General features: G+C 35.3%; 1 protein-coding gene across 1 annotated transcript in view; it reads right to left on the bottom strand.

The window, feature by feature from the left end:
- The window catches only part of LOC122801342 (fibrillin-2-like), a 662,974-nt gene that overhangs the window by 181,978 nt on the left and 457,293 nt on the right, over positions 1–23,703 (bottom strand). Inside the window, exons 57-60 of the mRNA XM_044070882.1 lie at positions 16,703–16,819; positions 13,734–13,862; positions 9,753–9,905; positions 7,073–7,177 (exon numbers count right to left, since the gene is read on the bottom strand). Coding sequence (XP_043926817.1) covers positions 7,073–7,177; positions 9,753–9,905; positions 13,734–13,862; positions 16,703–16,819 — 504 coding nt within the window. The remainder of the gene's footprint in view (positions 1–7,072; positions 7,178–9,752; positions 9,906–13,733; positions 13,863–16,702; positions 16,820–23,703) is intronic.

Raw genomic sequence — 23,703 nt, 5'->3', positions numbered from 1 at the left:
TTACAAATGTAGCATGATCCTCTGATTTAGAAATATATATGTTTTATCTTTATAATGATCTACCTGATGGCTGCACCACATTTAACCTATTCCATTTGTTCAGCATCTTGTTAACACCCAGACATCCCCAAGGTAAGGGTGTGTCTTATAACACATTCATTCCTACCTTGGAGTGTTCAAATTTAAGTCACTGCAGCTAGACAACCTGTATCTTACCAAGTGTTTAAAAAGGAAATGAGTCCCAAAAGGTCTTAGAGTTTGAAAGTTCCTCAATGGCCTTTTGGGGAGCCAAGAGCTTATGGTTGAGCTTTTAGCAGCTTTTGATAATTGTGGCTTTGCTGTTATGAAAACAATTATTAAATTTAATGAAAAAAAGTAAAACTTTCAAATGACATTCATATACTTGATAAGTGACTTAAGCAGCATTTATTTGAATTCCATCAGAATAATTACAGTGCTATATTTAACAAAGTTAATCAACATTTAAAGAAAAGTACAGAGACAAAAAGTAAAAAGTTGGATGGAGATAAGTTGGTTTATGCTGAAGGGAAAGCTTATCCACCAACCCCCATTAAAAAAGCCACGCACCAAGCTTTTGGTCATTACAATCATGATGCAGATTGAGGTTATAGTACCCCATGGACTGGTGCTTTTGAATTGACACATGACTTGGAACATGTAGAGTCTAATTGTGTGGATTTTTTTAGACTCTACATAGTTTCCACCCCTGCTATGCTCAGAGGTTAGCAAAGAGGATGAGCAAACAACAAGGGAACCATCAGGATTGAGGACATTTTCACTGACTCTTGGCAAATCATCACAACAACCAGCATCGCCCCAAGAGGCACAAGCAGGAGATGTGCTTAGTGCAGCACCACTTGATTTTATTCTTGACTCTGATGATGATTTGAGCACTCAGTATGTTCAACCTGTCTTTTCCAACAGATCTATATTATTGAACAGTAGAAATTTTAAGATTTTTAATTATAGTGAAGTACAGTTTGAGCAAAACCATTTTAATTTCTTTATGAAGGGCTTTACTTTTGCTCCCACATTCAACTATGATATAGCTGATCTGTTGATAGATTTGAAGTTGTTCACAAGGAACTTAAATTTTAAGGTCTTGTTTCATGATTCATCTTATGTATATGTGCAAGACTAACAGTTTAAGACTGCGAGCACCTATAACACTCCCTTCATCCCACAGTCCATATATATAAAGGCACTGTGAGAAGGATCTTCAATTATTGTTCCAGTGGAAATGATTTAGGGGCATGTGTATCTTAAATAAAGATGAAATTTTAGCCATGAAGGATCTCATTAATAATCATGAGATAAGAACAACAAAGCCACAAAAAGGAGGAGGAGTAGTGCTTATGGATGCCATCGATTATATGGCCAGAATGTAGAGGTTACTCAGTAATGATTCCCAGTATTGTAGAATTTCCAGGAATGAGATTAATATTGCCCATCATAACATAGATTGGTGTTAAAGGGCCTTTTTTGATCAGGATGCTGTTGATTACACCACTTACAAGTTTTTGAAGGTAGACCACCCTTTGGTTCCAGCTATCTTTGGCATCCTTCAGGTCCATAAGAATTTGAGTGATCCACCGCTGTGAACTTTCGTTTCTGCAGCAGGTTCCAAAATCCATCCATTAGTGGTCTATATTGATAGGCCTTTAAAAAGATTTTTTATTAATTACACATGCATCTTATGTGACTACTGTAATTTTCTCAGATTAATGAAACAGGAGTTTAATCATGATCAATAGTTACTAGTCAGAGTAGATGTTCTTGATCTTTTTTCAAGTATATCACACTCGAGAGATTTAGAGTGGTTTAGGGAGGCTTGTGGATCATTTGCTGAGATTTCTAACAGACAGGTCAACATTTTGGCTGATTTCATGGAGGATGTTTTTTTAACAAGTTTTTATATTGTGAAGTTGAATATTTCAAACAACTATCAGGAGTAGTTATATGGGCAGTCTGTGTCCCCATTGCGCACATATTGTTCTTTGGTATTGGGAAAAGAATGCTGTTTTTGTTTCACGTTATATGCACTCTAGACTTACTTATTTTCATTTCTTAGATAATATATTTTTTGTATGGAAAGGCAGTGTGTTAGAGCTTCAAATTTTTAACCATTTTGAATGCAACCACTGAATTTTTAAACTTCACTTATCTTTTTTTGCTGAGTCCTTGGGACCACCTTGAGTTTTATTTGGCTTACAAGTGATTTCCACAGGGCATTCTCTGGTTCTAAGTGTGGGTCTTATGACACATTCATTCATACCTTGGAGTGTTCATCAGCAGAATTGTCAGTTACTAGTGAACAGACAAGCTTCCATTTTTCATGGTATCACTTTCAAATTTGGCACATATAATGCCAATATAATGCTCCCTAAATTAAGTCTTTAATAATTTTGCTGTGGTGCATCCCCTCTCAAACAGAATCCGAGTTCCACAACTGTAGGAACCATGATTCTGCATGTTGTTTATGCTATATACTAATATATATGTGCAGCCCTGCTCAGAGATGCATATGACACAGATCCAACACCTAATGCTCCTGCTAGGTGTCACTCAAGTGGTGATCCAGAAAAGCTACCCTCCCTAAGGATGAAGGCTCTCACAATAAATGCTCACTCCCATCCTCTTTTGCCAGTTCCATTGATCAATCACTCCTCTAATTTAACTTGGATCACTGGGGACACAGTGTTTTATTACTCTGCACCACCGCCAGACCTGGCCCCAGCATTTAAATTTTTTATTCTATGAGTTTATTTAAGTATGAGCTGCTGAACTACTTTTCATAGTAAAATTTCATTATCCAGATGAGAGCTGCCGGTGTTAGAATTCACTGCACTTATCTGATTCAGGATTCTAATGTTAATAATTTTATATTTAACCAGGTTACTTATTAATATCATTCTGACAAGTGGCTGGAGAAGCTACCAGACCAGAACTCAAAATGCTGGCTTCAATATTACTAGATTGGTAGATGGAGAGAGTAGCCTCTCATTTGTGTATCTGCTTGAGTCTTATTTCAGATAATATGCTTCAGATGTTCACATTCATCGCTTCTATCACAATAGATTCATAAATGTAAGGTCACTGCCATCATACTGTAATGCACATAATTCTTTAAATAATTTTTTGTCCTCCACCACCACCACATTAATCATCAGATACCCCCGTGACCACCCACCTGACCCTTTCATTCTATGTAGAGGCACAAGTCATCTGGACCAACATTATGTGAGAGTCAGGCACAGATAGCAAAGATGAGATTTTGTCTGCAGCTTTTTTGTTTTTATGTACTGACTCCAAGATCACCATTGTCTTCAATAATTGTTATGACAACACTCAGTACAGTTGCACCAAAGTATGCAGATACTACATTTTTAAAATTATCCAGTATAAAATCTAAAAAGATGATATATCAGTGTCTTAATGTCTCACTCTTGACAGGAACCATCAGGAATGTTAGTGAGGTGAAGCTGAGAAAATCAACATTTCTAGTCTTTTTCTTCTGGCTTTTCCTGGTTATGGGTCATCACAGTGGATCACCTGTCTGCTCATGACTGGCAGTGGAGTTTTACAGTGTTGAGTTGCCAGCCCAGTGCCCAACCTTCCACAGAAGGCACACACATGCATGCACTCACACCTAGGGCTAATTTAGAGTGTCCAATCCACCTACAGCATGTCTCTGGGATGTGGGAGGAAACCAGAGCACCCAGAGGAAACCCACGTGACCACAGGGAGGGCATGCAGAATCCACACAGAAGGCACCCCAGATGAGGATCGTACCGGAGAACCTCTTGCAGTGAGGGGGCAATGCTAACTGCTGCACCATCGTGGCCGCCCTAAAATCCCCATTTCTAGTCAGTTTAAAAAATGCTGAGTCCACAAAAGGGGTTGTTGCAGTGAGGATTTCTTACCCATATGTTGTAGTTCTACATAGGTTACACTAAGATTTGCATGCAAACATACGCATGTACATATACACACACACACACACACACACACACACACACACACACACACACACACACACACACACACACACACACACACACAAATATCAGATGCTCAGGTAAAACTGCACTTTTGATGCAATGAAATACAAAAAACTACACTACATAATCCAGAGCTACAAACTATATATTACTATATTACAAGTTTTAACTTGAACAAGTAATGGAATATGTGAAAGCCTATTATTTTTATTTTACCTGTAGATTGTAATAAACTATATTATTGTGGTTCTTGATGGAATAGGGTGTGATTTTGGACCCTTACAAATTCAAGTATGCAAGACGGCAGGGCTGATAACTTGAAACTAGTAGAGGGATATTGCTGTCCATATCTCTCAACTTTTTAGTGCAAGAAAACTGGGAAAAATCTAAAATAATGGGGGTGGGCAAGGCCCAAAAATTAGGGACAAATTTTAAATATTGCTGTTATAAACTTAGAAAGTAACTAGAATAACAGAACTTGTGCTAGCATGCATTTTCTGAAACATATGAAGCCTGAAGCTGAAATGTATGTCATTATTTAGAGACTTCAGTTTTTAGTGATTGACATGAAAAAAAAAAAATGCTTAATGAAATAAGAGAACTATCAGCCTCCACAGTATGGCTGTTAATAATGAATATACAGTTATGTGATACAAATGTGTAATAATGCTTTAAGTACTGAAGAGTTTAACCCTACTGTTTCTTTAATCTGAAATTCTGTTAAGTAGATTTTTATTACTTATATATTACATTTGTTGATCAGAGGAGGCCCAGGAAGAAAAGTTCCAGCTAGTTACATTGAATACATTAACAAGTGCAGATCCATTATTCTGATAGAAACATTGAGTACCATTACATAGGATGTTTGGATACACTTGGAATAACAACACATATAATAATATAAAAAGAGAACAACATGGGCTATTCAGAAATTCAGTCATATTGCAAGATTCAGATCATAAGACATAACATGATATTACATAGAATATTCAGAAAAAAATTGTAGGTTACATTACAAAGGATATTATGCATAGTGAACAACAGCACAAGAGCTGAGCCAAGTATGCATAAGATATTGTTTAGGTTCACTTTTGAAGAAATTTATGTTTCAATTTGCCTTAGTGATAGTGGAGTTCTACTTCCTTGTAAAACAGTTAAGAGTATAGAGTGTTGCCTGCTGTATTTTTGGAGTTATATATATTTTAAGTAATATTTTGTCCACAGAATGAAGATTTCTCTACGGCTGTATAAGTGAATGAGTGATTCAAGACGTTGGCATCATTCTGATTTATTGACCATCAGTGGTGTGTAACCTCAATATGTTGGCATTTACATAATATATGGGTTTGATGTCTAATTATAACGGTGGGAAGGAGATCATTTAAAGAATTTATAACATCCCATAGGATGAATACTTTACTAGTTGAAATGCAAGTATCCAGTCTGAATGCAGTTTCCTTTGAAGTATTCTTGCTATATCTTGCAGGGTATTAATGAGTTGAGAAAGGCCATACAGCTGAATGCTAGTTGTTGGGATGTCAGAGTTTAATGTAATCCATTCAATGCTGACATCACTTAGAATTATAGTTTCCTGACATTTATTACTGAAGCTCCAGTATAGGATACACTCTTAAAGATAAGTATTGTTTCCTGTTATCAGTGTCTTCTGTTTGTATACAGTTTCACCATTAGATGCCGCTTGTTTAAAACGTGATTGTTGCTACACACACTAACTATATGTAGTACCAGGGTTTGCAAACCCTCGGTGTGCTTCAAACCTCATGCTTTTATTCCGACCTCACAGACGCTAATCATAGATTTCCATCATGTGAATTGCCTTTTCTCCACTGCCTTATCTTTTATAAAGACTAGATGGGTTTTCTTTTTATAAGAGTTCATGCTGTCTGCTCCATCTACCTGTTTTTGTAACTTCCAAAGAAAATGACATGTTGTCCACTATTTTAGTAATTTGGTACTAAATTCTTCAAATAAAATCCCTCAAGTAAATCTTTTAGTTGTTTGCTTTTCAATCCTTTTCATGTGGTTTACCCGAATATAAACATTATCAGCAAATCTTTCATAATGATAGCAGGAAGACGAAGAGTTATAAACAACCATGTCTGTGGGTTGCAACTGCTGATGTTGGTTTTATTTGCCAGTTTATTATAAAAGTTTAATTACAGAAAGTTTTATGGTTCATACATTTGGGAATTATATAAGAAATTGTTCCTTTGTTCTGCATATTTATTTTCAGCTCTGAATCTACAAAAACATGCCCCCACCTCTACAATTCAGAAGGTGTTACAGATTTATTGAACATTTTAACCCGTAGCCTTAACTGACTCCATACCATAATTACTTATTGAGCAATATTGTCATTCATCTTTAACAGACAGACAAGACTCTTTGATGCCTGTGATCCCTGCGAAATTGGGCAAGTGAATCTTAAGGCAATAAAAATGTGCCATAATGTATACAGGACCATACTTCAAATTATGGACTACTTGCAGCACTATCAAATCACTGCAATTTATTCCTTGGATGCTCTGGGTTTATGGAGACTCATATGCAAGGACTGTTAGAAGGTCGGATCACAATGTATTCTCCCTTTGCACCACAGCACTTGTATATTATTTTGTGATTTTTTTATTCAACATAAAGCAATGGTTATTATGCTGTCATGAGATATTACTTCTCATCCATTTGCTTTGCATAAATGTTTAAATCTTCAGGTAAACATCAATTACAACATTTTTCATAGGACATACATTCTTTCATACCCCAAATTTAGATTTGAATCTTTCATACTGCTAAAAACAGGCAGAATAAATGACTGAATGCACGTATTTGAGGTGAATTTTCCTTCTACGTTTCATCTGAGAAAAGTAAGTGTTTCAATAAACCAGAATATTTCCTCTAATAAATTCTTATTTGACATGGCACATTAAGGACTAATCCCCCCCTCCTGAAAAAAAAAATATGAATAATAACAGAATGAAGATAAACTTTCTACAATACTTTCTCTTACTGTTTTTTTTTTGTTCTGTTACCTGTAAATCCTGGTTGGCATGAACAGTTGTAATTTCCTCGTAGATCAGTTGCAGTACAAGTTGCATTTGGAGAGCAGGGAGAATTCAGACATCCATTGTATGAGGCTGTAAAACAAAGGCATTATGTAATAACAGCTAACAAAAGAAAAAAAATCCAAGTGATTGTAATTCTAAAGTTCTTGCCAAAAATAACAAATGGTTATGCTACTCAATTCTGTGACATGAAACAATGATGTCTTGCAGATAATGTTGTAGTCTCATATATGAGATTTGCTGTGTCTCTCTCTCTCTCTCTCTCTCTCTGTATATATATATATATATATATATATATATATATATATATATATATATATATATGTATATATATCTTATGCCATCTTCACCCAAGTGATTAGAGCATTCATCTAGAGTATTAACGTGTTTTAATGCTGTTTTATTTTATTTTATTTTTTACACAATGTAACAAACACTACCCAGAATAAAAAAGAACCATGGTATTTATTTGGTCAGTTATTTTGTTTGTATGTTGACCAGGTAAATCTAATTGGACTAATATGTTATCAGAAACATAGTTTAGTAGCATGGAGATTTACATCTGCAGAGTGCTGGGCTCCTTTTGTGTAACCATTCCGTAACATTTAGCTCATTGTAAACAATATGCAAACAAATGGGAAAGTGGGCATGTGTGTCATTCTTAACAAATCCTCCAAGAATCAGAGTTTAATGGCATTAATATGCAACCTATATTACAATTCATACTAACTAAACCTCTACATTAAGATTTCACTACTAGCAGCTGACACAAATGTCTTTTTGCAAAGGATTTAGTACCAGAGTCTTACTGGCAGAGACCTGCTATGTAATTATAAGTTTTATTTTATTTTTATTTTATTTTACATTGGATACATGTCCATTTTCAGCAGAGGCCCGGGGAAAAAAGCCCATGTTGAGTACAACAAGCATTAAACAAATATAATACAAAATAAATATAGTATACAGAAGAATACAGCAAAATAGAGTCAAGGAAGAAGTATCAATTAGTTGTATACAAAAACAGAGCATAAAAATATATATATTTTTTTTAAGTTCATGAGACCCAGCCATCATAACTATCAACCTCTCTGTGCAAGAATCAAGGATAAAGCCAAAAATAATGGGGGAGAAAGGCCTCAAATCAGGACCAGATTTTCAACATTTTCAATAGACTAAGAATGCCACTAAAGTAAAAATGCTTTCCATTTGCATATGAATCCTGAAGTATACTGACTACAATCCTTAATGAAATTTGCCAGAAAAAAGACAAAACAAAACTTTTATGTGTACAGTTCAGAAATAAGAAACAAAATCAGGGATCTTCTACAAAATCAGGGACAGTTGAACACTTTGCTAGCCATAAGCATTATCATTTGTTTAACCCATGTAGCACCTAAAAAACAGTGATCTGCAGGATGAAAAAATACATTAACTGATAATGGGATAGCTACTGCTCTGAAGCTGAGTCTTGCTTTAAAGAAGGTAATTTTTTGTGCATTTATCAGATTTGATTTTCATATTTTGTTAATGTGTAGTAAACTGACCGGATTTATTGCATAGGTGATATAACACAAATTACAGAGAAACTAACTAGAAGAAATGTTTAAACTTTGGTGCACTTGATGTGGAATTCTTAACAACATGTTCATATGTACTCCAGATGTCCTGTAATGCAAGTTATTCACAAACATAAGCACTTCAGTCAGTTGCCATTCATTTTATTATTTTTCTAGGTACATGTTTGCATTCATGGAGATTAATCAAATTGTACAGTGGAGAAAATATTGCTGTAGACAGGCTATATTGGACACTTCTCCCTCAGTATGGAAAGGTGTTGTCAGCACTGCAGGAAATATTAGGATTTATCTTTGTAATATATCAAGTAGGGAAGCAATACCCCTTTACCCTCTTAGTGAGGCATTATGTAAATTGTTCTAAACAATTAATTTGCTAACGGAGAAAGGTATATGCTTGATGTTATGTTTTAATGACTGCTGAGGGTTGAACTGATACAGTTTTGAATTAAGTTGCTGTAGGATATTTTTTCCCTGATTACAACAGCAGTATCAATGTTAGCTATATTAAACACGGGAGAGCAGTAGGATAAAAGAGCCCCATCGTGGGGGCAGGGAAGTTTTACAATTAAAAACAAGATTCAGATTCTACTGGGGACTGCTGAATTTCAAATGCATGTGCAAATCTCTTTTCTCCTTATCATATATATGGCCAAGAACCAATAATAATGAAGGATGACTTCGACAATGTTGTTTTGATGTTAATTTATATCAGAATACTGTACACACGTAAGTAAATATTCACAACATAATTCTCTGTCTTTATCAAATATGATTTATTTATTTACAAGGCATTTCATAAAAAAGTTCAGAATAAATTTGCTGAGCCATGGTCATATCCATACCTGGTTACATATAGCATCTGGTAATATTCTCCACTCTGGGTCAATTGGAAATGCCATTACATAAACTAATTCTGGCAGTGCACTACCAAATGACAGGTATCTCCCAATCACACCACTTATCACCTTGCACCTAGGGCAGATGACCCCTTCTACCATCCAAGCTATATTTCTGCATATTTGTTGTATGTAGCGAAATACAGTAGGGTATACTTAAAGTATATACATTACCATTTAAACAGTTGTTTTTATAATCACTGCAGCAATCAGAAAACGTTAGACATGATGAATCACAGAAGCAGGATGAATTTGCTGGTTTGCATGAATCTGATCTGACATTACAGCAAAGAGGTTTATTTCCCTGAGAACATCCTGGACTTGGACCTAAAAATAAAGATAACATATGGGGTAAATTTAAAGAGGAAAGAATGACAGACTATAATCCAACCTAAAATGTGAACATTTCACAAGACATTTTTAAACTATGCAAAATATTTCATAATTTTCTTATACATGAAACAATGCATAACAAAGTACAAATCTAAAAATCTTTTAGTAGGATGCACACAGTTTCATCTTTTGTAACCTGTTTAAACATGCTTGTCTGATGTAGTGTAGAAAGTGACACGATTTTACTAAAAATACTTTATAATTTCCTTACCGTATATGAATATTCAAAAACTATGCTGCACAGCTTGAGGTGAAACTCTCAGCATATGCTGACAGTAGTTGGTAACCACCATCCCTAAAATCTAAACCTACATTCCTTAAAACACTCTCATAAAGTAAAGGAACACTAGCTGAGATTTCTTGACACAAAGACTCTCAGTAAGGATAGACTTTAGAATCTTCAGTAACAAACCAGAGTCCCCAGAACATAAGGCAATGTTAGTAAATACATACCCAAATGAGTCAGAAGAACTAGAAAGTATGCAGTGATCAGGGTGATGCACTCATTGAAAGTACAGAGGTACAACAGGAACCATAAAAGGCAATAGCATTTACAGAAAACAAACACAGCCTGCAGTAAACAAAGCCTGAAGTATAAAGATTAAGGGCATGTCTGATGCCAAAAGGATACTCAGTCATGTTAGATGATTTAGTGATTGGATGAACAGATGTAGATTTTGCTCATCAGGAGAAGGAAAGAATAATAATTATGTGTCATTTACAAGGACAGAATAAGGATTATGTCACAGGCATTTATAAATCTATAATGCACAAAGGATGGTCCTGACTTTAACATACTTAATGTGTGTCAGTGATGTAGAACATTCCACACTGTGGGAGGTGCAGAGTGACATGGCTGATCTCCTACTTACAGATCTGAAACACAAATGGCCCATGTACTTTGTGACAACCTACCATCACCTAAGAATTCAAGAAAAGTTAGGAATAAAATGAAAAGGTAAAATATCTGGCTTCAAATGTGTGGATGATGGAGTAAATGACTACTGCTCCATCCTCTTATGCAAATCACAGCCTCCATTCCTCTGACCTTGCATTTGTATTCTGAAGAGGAAAATCACTTTTTCCAGACTCACTTTTAGGCAAAATAAAAGTGGGGATATTTTAGTTTTTTATCCAAAGTTTAAAAAATGTTCATAGGTTGGTACTAGGCTATCCGCTCTAGGCCCTATACAAGCCTAGCCATAACAATAATTCAGTGTGATATAGGAGTCCTAAATAAGTAAATGGCACCCTCAAGGTTTTCCTGATATCAATGGTCTGAAAAGTCATGTCACTACTGAAACAAGTTTCAAGGATGTACAAACATCTCCCATATTCCTGCTTATGCCACCCTCCATTCCCCCAGATCCTGTGAAACAGGCAGAGGGTATCCATTTAAACAAAATTACAATGGAAGAAACTCTGTCTAGGGGAAGGTGATGAGCTAATAGCATTTCTCATAACTATTAAAGATATTGAATATTTTATTTTATTTATTTATTTGACATTTGGTTACTGGGAAGGTCTAACTGGGTAAGATACTTATTTTCAGACTAGGCTCAGGGAAAAAAGCTCCGATACATAGAATAAATTTAAAAAATTAAAAAAAAAAAAATACATTGCTTAAATGGATATTTCTACACGGAAAGCACAACTACTTAGCTATTAAAAAAGATTAAAAGAGACAAATATACACTTCATGAATAGACATATTTGCATGGAAACAGACAACATAATTAGGCAATGCAGTTTAAGAAAACATGTATTGACATAATATATTGTATAATACAGGAATTCTCACCAGTTAGTCATCCTAGCAGAAGAAAACAATTAGAGATAAAGGTCAGTATGGATGGCAATGGGGAAGGTCAAAAGAAGAAAATAGGTTAGTGATTAAGCACAACGTAATAAAAGGATAAGCCGCGGTGGTGCAGAGGTAGAGTTGTTGACTCACAGCAAGAGGTTCTCCCATTCGATTCTCGGCTGGAGCGCCTTCTGTGTGGAGTCTGTATATCCTCCCCATGGTTGAGTGGCATTCAAAGACATGCCTGAATGGGCATGCCTTCGTTTAAGGTTGGGCATCGAGCTGGCACCTCGGCACCATAAAAATCGACTGCCAATCATTAGAGGACCAGAGTACCGCTGTGGCGACCCCTAACCGGGAAAAGCCAAAAGAAGAAGAAAGAAGAATAAAAGGAATCTTAACATGTAATTGAATCAAGCAGAGGAGAAGCATTTAGAGATAAGTATTGGGATGGATGGAGGAGGAAGAAGGAAAGATGGTATTAATAACTGAGCACATCAACAAAAGTTACAGTGAGTTATTGTGACAGTGACCTGACCTCCCTTTCCTCAATAACACTATTTAAAAACAAACTGAAATTATACCTTAAATCACATTGGTTATGTCGTTGTGCGAACCCTGACTAATTACCCCATTTATCACAAGACACCTATCACTATGCCTGCATATACTAGTTGCTTTCTGTTAACCATAAAGAAAATGTTCTTTTATATATTATTCAAATGCCATTATCTATATCTTCTTATAACTATCCTTATATGATAACCAACCAAAAGGAGATTCCAGTGCCAAAAATATAACTAAATACTCCAACAAACACACTGAAGGAGGCAAAACAGTCACCAGACATCCAACCGTTGAAGAAAAACTGTTTATTAAGTAAAATAGAAAACAAACGCAAAACGCTTAACGAATCACCACGTTTTTCATCTCTTAATGCAGACTTCATCAGACAATATCCATATATGATATGTACTATGATTCTGTAAGCAGAAATGTAATGAAGTGTAAAGAATTGCTTAAATATGTAATGTACCAGCATCTGTAAAAACAGTCATTTAATATAAATTATACTGTGTTTTCGAGGAGCTTTTATCCCTGGGCCTCTGCTGAAAATGGACATATATCCAGCTGGACTAGCCCAGTCAACAAATGTAAAATAAATAAAGGTTATATTTGGGAGGTTTATAGTACAGGGGAAATAGTGGTAGCTATTGGATGCATTAAGGGAAGGATGTACGCATCGGGAAATTGACTAGGGTAGAGGATGGGTGATAGGAGTCAGCCTGGGTGATGGGTGATCACATAACTATTAGTCATAGGCCCCCTGTGTATCATCTTGTTAACATGATGACTGCCTTAACCCAACCTGAATATCTAACAATCCAAAACAGTGTCTTAACTTGGATGGAATGTAACTAATTCAAACCAGAATGGAACAACCAGATATCAATTAACATAACTGAATGGAACACCTTTCTTTATGAGGTAACAATGTTTCTGATTGTTCCTTTACCTCACTCAGTGTGCAGTAATGCTATTTATCAAATATTGCCCATCAAAACTGTGCACCAATTTATCCCAATACTGCCATTCTTTAGGCATGCCGTAATAGGAGAATAAGCACCTATTATACATTATTATACTATATTGTTTTATAATTATTATTACAACTCCAAATAACTGAGGACCTTGATAGAACAAACTGGGATCTTGCTCTATATAATTCTGTCAAGAGATCAAGAGACATTTTAAAACAGTGCTATAAAAGCATTGATAAAAACACCACAGACCGTGTCCCCATAAAACTGAAAAGTGGTGGGAAATTCAAAACAAATCAATGACAGATGAGTATTAGCAAGCTTTACTCTGGCAGTTGTAAGAGTAGAGTATATTACCTGTACTAACAATTATAAATTCATGTCATGTAGTAATACAGTAACTTATTAGTCATTCACCTGTTGTGGGAGAAGGAGTGGTTGAGGAACACATGTAACTTCCGACTGTATTTACACACGTCATACCTGGCCGACAAGGAGATGTTGTATTGTTGCATTCATTGACGTCAACACAGACTTGTCCATCTCCTAGGGAACATGACAAATGTTGTTATTACATTTCTTCTTTTCTCATATATTTGAGGGAAGTAACTCTGGAAAGTTTTGTTTCTATCATTTCTTTGTATAGCATGCACCAGAATAAAAAAGGTGAAACAGATAAGCAATTTTTTACATTTAAATACTTTATATACTTTATATATTTGTCCCCATTATGGGTGAGTTTACATTTGTCTTCCACACTTTATTAATATATAAATGCAGAGGACATGACATCAAGCAATAACTTGCAGAGGAACATGACAGCAAGCAATTTAATTATCTAAGAAAAACTAAATGCAGACAGCTAGTAGAAATTATATAATGTATTTCTCCTATAATGTTTATAGGTATTGCAATTCCTACAGTATCCACAGATTTCATTTGCAGGGTTATGAAATTATTTGTCACAGCTGTTTGTTATACGTTATACAAGAATTTCATCTGCATACTATAAATACTATGGCAAAGTTTCTCACTGATGACTTAGCATCCACAAACATTAAATACTGACAGTCTCTGATTTCCAGATTTTTCCTTATGTCCTTCCCAAAAGTACAGCTGAGGGGTTTATCTGTACCTGTGTGTTACTGTTATGTACAATGAGTCATTATATTGATGCACCTTCTCACTGACAAGACAGCAGGTATTTGAGAAAGTGTGGATTGACTTCCAGATAACCCTCTGACATATTTACAGACAGCATCAAGTTACATCATAAGACACTATTTCTCCAACATAAGCTAACATGTACAATAGGATAAGCTGTGACTTAAAGAGACTTACTAATACATAAAAATATATTGCTTGTGTCACCCAAACATTGCTGCCACTCGAGACTCAATAGGATTACTGCCTACTTTATAGGACAGCATATTTAGATTTTACACAAATAATGCATAAAAGTCACATTTATGTACTGACTGGACTGCATACGGCAGCTATTACTGCATCCATTACAACAGATCATGTTTGTGTTCTTTTACATTATCATACAAGTATTTCTTATGAAGCAGCCTAGATTATAAAGACTGATTATGTTTCCAATGCCTTTACTTCTGAATGGCTTCATGTTTGTTCCTCTTGTTCAAGTCATGAATTAAGCTATGGTGCCTTTATGCAGAGAAGAAATTAGAGGAATATGTTTATTTACACACTAAACATTTATAATTTTCACTTCATTTAATCTTTTGAAAAACAATAGAAGTAGCAAGGGATATAAAGATTCATATAGCTGTAAAAGTAAAATGATTGTATGTAAATAACTGGACAATGTAATTTTTTTACAATGATATATGGAATTAGATGTTTTGATGAGTGTGACTCATCAGAAAGTGTCAACAGTATCATTACACCAAAAAACTTTCTACAAAAATGTAAGCAGTTTTGAGAAGATATACCTCGATTTTCTCATGTAGAAGTAACTTTAGAGATAATAGTATAGGTATGAAGGTGCAAGGGACTGTGCTCTTTCCACACTGGACTTAAAATCCCACACATAAAATGTATGTTAACTGTCCTTGGTAACTGACTAAATGTGTTTTTGATCTTTTATTATAACAAAATAATACAGAGTCAAGTTTCATTTAATAAGAAAACATGCATCCAAGGAAATGGTACACAACACCATGGCTAAAAAAACAGAAGTGTTGTGCTGTCTTAACTAACCTTGCTGTGATTAATTTAAAGTTACTTATTTGGCAGTTTTAACAACTTATTTAGCATATCTACCATCTAACATCATAATTATAAAAAAAAATATGGCCTTCACGGGAACAGTACAGTAGTCATCCTCGTTGAAAATGCATGAGAGGTAACATATACATAATGCATTAGGAACTTTATTTTAATATATTCTAGATTTAGGGGATGACTTATATTAACGCAATCCAAGGTCTGCAAATAGTGAATTAAATGAATTTACAAAACAAAGTTAACGATTAAGGAACTTATAAACAAAGGACTTTGTCCAGATCTAGGGATGTAATTATCTCCCTTTTTTCATTCCTCATTAGGCCAATTTTTGAATATAATGCTTCCCTTGGCATTTATTTGTCCAAACACATATAACAACTGGAACACTCACAGAGATACATTACTAAAAGAATACAAGGCCTAAACAATATGTCCTAGATGGACTGATTCAAAGCCGTTTCACTACACTTGGTATCCTAAAGACTGCAGTATCTGACCTGTGTTTGGCATACAACGCATCCTGTGACCCAATACCAATAGGGTACTGCACATCAGCAAGTCAAATGGCATCAAAACCTCTTCTGCATCATCAACAGAATGGTTTGGAAGGACAGGTATACCTCACAGGGGATACTGCTACTCTGGAACAGAGTCCCCATCTACACAAAACAGACTTCATCCCTGTCCATATTCAGTCACAACTTGAATCCATGGATGGGAAACAGAAAATTTACCCCAGGACTGCCACCTGTACTAATAATGGACATATGCAGCTCTTAAATGCTTTATCCTATGCATGGGTGCCCTCAAATTATTTCTGGTTTAATCCCTGTTAATCTCATTAGAGGTAATATATAATTATCAGCCATGGGATGGATAAGGCCAATCTCTAACCAAATGGAATAGGTTAATTTGAGACAAAAAGGGAAACCAGCTAGCCTTTAAATGGCCAACAAAGGAAGCTAGCTTAGTACTTACTTGTGAACCTAAAAAAGCAGATAATGCCCAAACAAAATATAATTAATAAATACGCATACATGCTTCTTGGGCTACTGACTAGCAAGCCTAAACATTAAACCATGTCATACTGTTATTATCTTTAAAGTCATGGCTTGGGAAACATGTGACCCACTTACCTGTAAATCCTGCTACACAGACACAGGTGTAACTTCCAGGTGTGTTTATGCAAGTTGCATTTGTAGAGCAGTTAGTGTAAGCACATTCATTAATATCATTGCAGATGGTTCCATTTCCTATGAAATAAACAAAATACTGTCAACTTCATGACTAAAACAAAGGAAGGCCTGTTGTATATAGAAAATTGACCACACAGACTATAATGTAGTACAACAATGAAAGTAAGCCATTAAAAAAGTAACAAATTGGCAGCACTCCAGATCAGGTTTTATTATGGAATAAAGACGTCAACAGCACAAAGATGTTATGCATGTTTCCATTTGAGGGGTAACAGTAACAAATCAATAAAAATAATATGAAAAAAATTTAGTAAACCATTCTAAAGTGACTAAGAAAGACGAAAGTTGAAAATTATAAATGACAAAATAATAATGTCAAATGAGAAAAAGAGTTATACAAGAAAAGTGATAAATCATAAGGAGACACTAAAGACTAGACTTTTACATCTCAGAAATAGCAGTATTATCAGCACATATTTCTGTTAAAGAAGAACAGAACCTAACAGTCGAATGTGAAGGACTAACAGAGGCTGGAGCAATATAATACTGTTAACTGGTAGATGCAATTACTGAACATTTCTACTATTAAATGTAAACTTCCTGAAAGTCTACATTCCAGGAAAAAAAGGTCCAAAATCCATTAAGGTAAAAAATTCTTTTTTTTTTTGCTTTTTTTTGGAGGGTGGTGCAAGTTGTCTTGCACCACCCAATGTAGAGGGCAAGTGCCCCAAACTTCTATAAACTAAGATCATGGTCACACAATCTCAAAGAAGGGAGAAATCTCTCTGAAAGTGAATCACTACAGGTGCACAATTAGAAATCACACCAGCAGTAGTTTCCAATGGGAAAAAGCATTTAGCATTATGCCATTCATCTTTTTTTTTTTCTTTTCAAGTTGCTCTCACTCATGCAATTCCTCCTGGAGCTTGTGTAGTGAAGCCCCATCAAAGCATCAGTGATTTAATGGAGTTATGATATAAAAATGCATTCCTGGAAAGGCATTATTATTAAATTGTCTTTCTAAGAGAAGGCTAAAACGCATCAACACACTGAGATATCTATTGAAAAAAAAGTTCACAGATATACCAAAATGGGGATTAACCATTTTTAATTTCTCCAAATCCTGTGGGTTTCTAAAACCATGCCAGGAATGGACCCCATTCCTATGTCAAAGTATGATTAAAGTTCATGAAATTAGACTAAAGACTAGACTTTTACATCTCAGAAATAGCAGTATTATCAGCACATATTTCTGTTAAAGAAGAACAGAACCTAACAGTCGAATGTGAAGGACTAACAGAGGCTGGAGCAATATAATACTGTTAATGGTAGATGCAATTACTGAACATTTCTACTATTAAATGTAAACTTCCTGGAAGTCTATATTCCAGGAAAAAAATGTCCAAAATCCATTAAGGGAAAACATTCTTTTTTTTTTTTTTTTGGGGGGGGGTGCAAGCTGTCTTGCACCACCCAATGTAGAGGGCAAGTGCCCCAAACTTCTATAAACTAAGATCATGGTCACACAATCTCAAAGAAGGGAGAAATCTCTCTGAAAGTGAATCACTACAAGTGCACAATTCGAAATCACACCACCAATAGTTTCCAATGGGAAAAAGCATTTAGCATTATGCCATTCATCTTTTTTTTTCTTTTCAAGTTGCTCTCACTCATGCAATTCCTCCTGGAGCTTGTGTAGTGAAGCCCCATCAAAGCATCAGTGATTTAAAGGAGTTATGATATAAAAATGCATTCCTGGAAAGGCATTATTATTAAAGTGTCTTTCTAAGAGAAGGCTAAAACGCATCAACACACTGAGATATCTATTGAAAAAAAAGTTCACAGATATACCAAAATGGGGATTAACCATTTTCAATTTCTCCAAATCTTTTGGGTTTCTAATGCCATGGCAGGAATGGACCCCATTCCTATGTCAAAGTATGATTAAAGTTCATGAAATTAGTATTGTTTCAGTCTTTTATGTCAGCCAGGAGTGCACTTTGCAGCACCCACAATGTGCCCAGTAATGATTCCTTCTGCAATTCGTATGGAGTTATATGTATTAGTAGCATATCTAAATATGATTGTACATTATTTTTTATAAGACCCATTGCTCCTACTACAATTGGAACTCTCTGGGTATCTTTCTTCCACATTGCTCTCGTTTCTGCCAGCAATTCCTGACATTTTATGAATTTGTGTCTGTCTGTATGCAAGACACTGTAGTCACTGGGTATAGAGATTTCAATGATAAATGCTACTTTTATCTTCTTTTCATGGACCACTATATCTGGTTTTCTCACATCTATCTTTTGAACTTTTGTTAATGGGTGATCCAATGTGATGTAAACCATCATTTTCTGTGATGCTTTGTGGCTCATGTTACCACTGTTTTTCAGATACTTCAATACTATAATGTTTGCACAATCCCTAGAGAAACAGTCTTGCCCATTATTATGCCTTTCAATATACAGTCCTTCTGCCTTTAGCATGTCACAGCCTGCAACAAGGTGTGCAATTGTTTCCAGTTCTGTTTTACAAAACCTACATTTGTCTGTTTCTCTCACATGTTAAATGGTCTTTGTAAACCAATGTGTACATAGTCCACTATCTTGGGCCGCCAATATTAACCTTTCATCTTTTCGTTTGAGTTCACCTCTCTTTAACCATTCCTGCATTCAATCCTGATCAACATGAGGTTGTTCTAGGAGTTTTTTACACTTGAACTATATTAATGCATTTTCTATATTTCTTGCCTTCTCATCTGATCTTTCACTTTATATTCTTTCTTTTGTTCTTTGGCACATTCAGTTGCTGCCTGATTTTTATCTACGTTTGGTTTGATTTCTATTCCCGCTTGACACCATTATGCTTCTGCTAGATGAAGAAAGGAAGCCATCTTAGATTTATTCTCATGTTTCAAAACTTTCACTATGTTTGGGTCTTGTGAGTTCAGCAGATATGTATGGAGTTCCACAATTGCAGATCAATATATGTAATCAATTTCAAGGACGCCAATACCTCCTTCAGAACAGGAAATATATAATCTTGGTATGCACTGATTTTTATAAATCATTTAGTGAGCTTGAAGAATCCTTCTGTTTCCTGTCTAATCTATCCAACACCTTTTGGGGCCAGTCAGTCACTATAAAAATATAAGTTAGGACAGGAAGGGCAAATTGGTTTATAGCTTGAACTTTGTTACACGATGTCAATGCTGTTTTCAGGATTAATTTAAGTTTTCTAAAATATTGCTTATTGAGTTTTATTCACATTTGTTCATGATTTATTGTTGATCCCTCATCATTTCCCAAATATTTATACATTCCCTCCTGCTCAAGTTCTTTTATATCACATTCCTGTCCCAGGATGATGTTTTCTTGATGCTGCAGCTTTCCTGCTTTAAAGGTTGCTTTTGCACATTTATCAAGACTAAATTACATTCTTCTATCATCTGAAAAAGTTTTGACCACTTGCAGTCATGTTTTCACTTCCTAATCTGATGAACTATACAGTTTTAAAACATCTACAAATAGAAGATAATTGTTTACACTTTGTTGTTTTCTGGGAGCTAAATTGTAGCCATGACTTAATCTATTAAATAGACAGCTTAATGGGTTAAGGGACAGACAAAAGAGCGGCAGTGACAGAGTGCCACCCTGGAATATCCCCCTTTGAATTTTTATCCTTGGAATAATAATTTGTCCTTTATCATGACTTAACTGCAAAGTGGTTTGCCACTGTTTCATGGTCACTGTAATGTTGTCGATCAGTGTAGGGTGTAACTTATACATTTTTAAGCACTCTTATATTCATGCATGTGGGATAATGTCAAATGCTTTTTAGTAGTCTATCCATGCCATACTTAGATTCTTCCCCTTCTTACAGTTCGCCAATATGACTTTAACAACAAATGATCCTTTATTCCGTATGACTTTCTTTTATTATTCTTTTGTTCTATTGCCATAACTGAGTTAATTGGAAGGCAAATTGTTGGTCTATAATTTTTAAGGTAGCTTGCAGGTTCACTCTTAAGTAGGAGCGTTGTTTTTCCTGTTGTTAGCCAGGCTGGTCTCTATTCAGGGTGTGCATATAAATAGTTCTTACTCATGGCTAAATCTTTGTGCAAAGATGTTAATACTTTTAGCCAGAAATCAGGTACTGCATCTGGTCTGGGGTTTTCCAATTAGAGGCTTTTCTTAACTTTGTTTCAATCCCTCGTCTATAGTCTTCTAACAGTGACACTTCTTGTCTTAATTGCTTTATAATTTTCTCTTATTTGATACTTCCGTGATGGCACTTGATTTCTCCCTGTCCTTTCCCTTACTACCCTATGGTCTTGTGGTACCACTTTATCTATTATTAATTTGGCTGCACAGTGATGTATCCCATTTACTTCTGTTATATCACATAAGTCACTATGGACAGTCCTAATTACTGTGTTCATTCGTTTTATCAAACTTCTAACTTTTTGGATTGTATTGACCTTCTGCAGTTTATTTCTTTCACTGATCTTAATATGTCTATCCATCTCTTTTAAATTAAGTAACTCTTCTCTTAGATCATTCCCTTCTACACTGAGGGCACATCTTTATTCATCATTTCTTGCGAGCATTCTATAGAAAGTTCCAGAGCTTCTTCCTGTGCCATGTTCTCTTCAATTTCACCCTGTGTCTTTGGTTGGTCTTTCATATGGGAACTCACTGGCCTATCACTCCATGGCATTGACTGTGTCAGAGTTGACACAGTTTCCTGTTCTTTCCCTTACTGTATAGCTCCAATTAAACCTTTGTACTGGTTTCCTTTGGGAGGCTGCAAGTATCTTCAAATATAATAACCATCTATATGAAGACTCTCACGATATAGGAAATCAATGCATGCTCTGAAAAACAGTACAATAGAAAGTCCTGAGAAAATGGTTTTCCTGCAATAGAAAACATGTGACAAGTAAAATAAAATGTCATTTTTCCTTCAAGGAAATAAGCAACTGCCTTTTTGTAATGCTATTTCTAAGGATGGTTTTTAGCAGTTGATATTATAGGCCCAAACGAGACATTTAATGAGCTGACAAGGAGTTTATTTATTTATTGCATTCTATACTATCTCTAAATATTGGGCCTGGAATAGCCATGACTGCATTTCCTCTTTATCCAGTAGAGCCACTTGCATATGGATCGCAACAAATGAAAATAAATGAATACCTCTCTAAAGAGTAAATAAATAAGTAAAGCAGTTATCACCAACTACTGCCTAGCATTTATCTGCAGATCCACAGTAATGTGTGAAACCATGACAACTAAAATCAAAAACACGGTGTAACAATCACCTGAAATAATTCACTGACATTAAGCACTTTCATCCAAAATACTAATGGATTTCCTCAGAACTAAAAAAAATATAATATCATTTATTTCTATACCTCACCAATCACGTGACGCAGTTTGCAAAATGTAAACACATACTTGTAAAACAGTTGCAAAACCATGCATTACCTAAAAGTTATAACTCTTACACATGAAAACAAACTAAAAACATATTTAGAACAAAAGACGCATGAAATCACCTCCTTTTATACCTCATCAATACTTACAAAACAGTTGTAGAGCCAATTATTACCTAAAGTATATGAGATTTATACATAAATACAATCTAAAAACATATTTACAGGATGCATCTAACATTAATATGTTGACACAGTCATGCCACACTGCATTAAAATTCAGTCGACACTACAATTTGTCTAATTTTTTATTAACGTTGCTTCCCCTAATACTTTCAAAACTGAGAACAAAATGCTTTTGAGGGTTGTGGTATGAAATGCCAAGGTAGAAGACAGGAGCATTAATTGTCACTGTCCATTTATATTACAATATACCTGAGATATTGCTAGCTGCTTGTTAGCAATTATGAAAATAAACAATATTTTGTAATCTGCTCAATACTTCAAAAACATGTGACTCACAAATTAATGCATGCCATCAAGTGAAACCGTGTAAGATGTTTAAAAAAATGTCTTTGTTATTTGCACTATAAAGTGCAAATCTTGAAAGTTATTCAGTGTTATCTATAATGATTATTATACAACTAAGAATATACTATCGTATTTCTATAAATACCTGAAGAAACTTCCTTGACAATTTGTTTCTGGAAATTTAGCAACAAAATAGAATTCTGGATTTGTGTGGATTATATATTATTGTATTTATGGAAAGATTATGAATGCACTCACTTACATCCCTGTAAAGAAGGCTTCTTACTGATAGCAGATGCATATTTTCATTGTTTTTATTGCTCACAGGATATTTATATCTATTTATCTTACAGGTTCATAGGAGGCTACTAGGCTAACAGCCCTACAGCCCTTACAGGCCTAGCCATATTTAGTTCATAAAGGTAAGACTCTATGGTAGTTACTACAGATTTCCTCTGTCCAGCAAGGATATGAGTGCCACCCCAAGAGTGAATGTGTGGTCACCCATTCATTGATCTAGGTTGCATTTCAAGAGAGTCAGCGAGTGGGTCTTTTTCATGTGAATTGGAAGCTTGTTCCAGAAAAGTGTCAGTCTCTGGGAAATGTTTCTATCTCTCCAGCATGACCTGTTCATGTCAGAGGCTAGATTAAGTTCCCTGGAGCAAGAGACCATCCTGCAATTTGATTTATGAATGTGTAGCATTTGCATCAGGGCCAGACCACAGACTGCTCTGTAAGCAGGCACGTGCCACCCCTTAGCAACCTGTAGGAGACAGAATACAGTGACAGGTCTTTCAGTCTTTCAGCCTAAAACTTGTTTTGTATAACCTGTAATTTCTCATTGGGAAACCTCTGTGATCCATCCAATTGTTGCAGGTGTCTGGTGAGGTACATGCAAAAGGGAGCACTGTACTCAATTATTCGTCTGATGAGGGCCAAGTATAATGGAATTATAACATACTTAGATGTA

The sequence above is a fragment of the Protopterus annectens genome, chromosome 4.part1 (genome assembly GCF_019279795.1).
Source record: "Protopterus annectens isolate FY-2018-M chromosome 4.part1, PAN1.0, whole genome shotgun sequence".
NCBI lineage: Eukaryota > Metazoa > Chordata > Ceratodontiformes > Protopteridae > Protopterus > Protopterus annectens.
The sequence above is the reverse complement of the archived record's forward strand: the minus strand, read 5'-3'. Positions and strand labels throughout refer to the sequence as shown.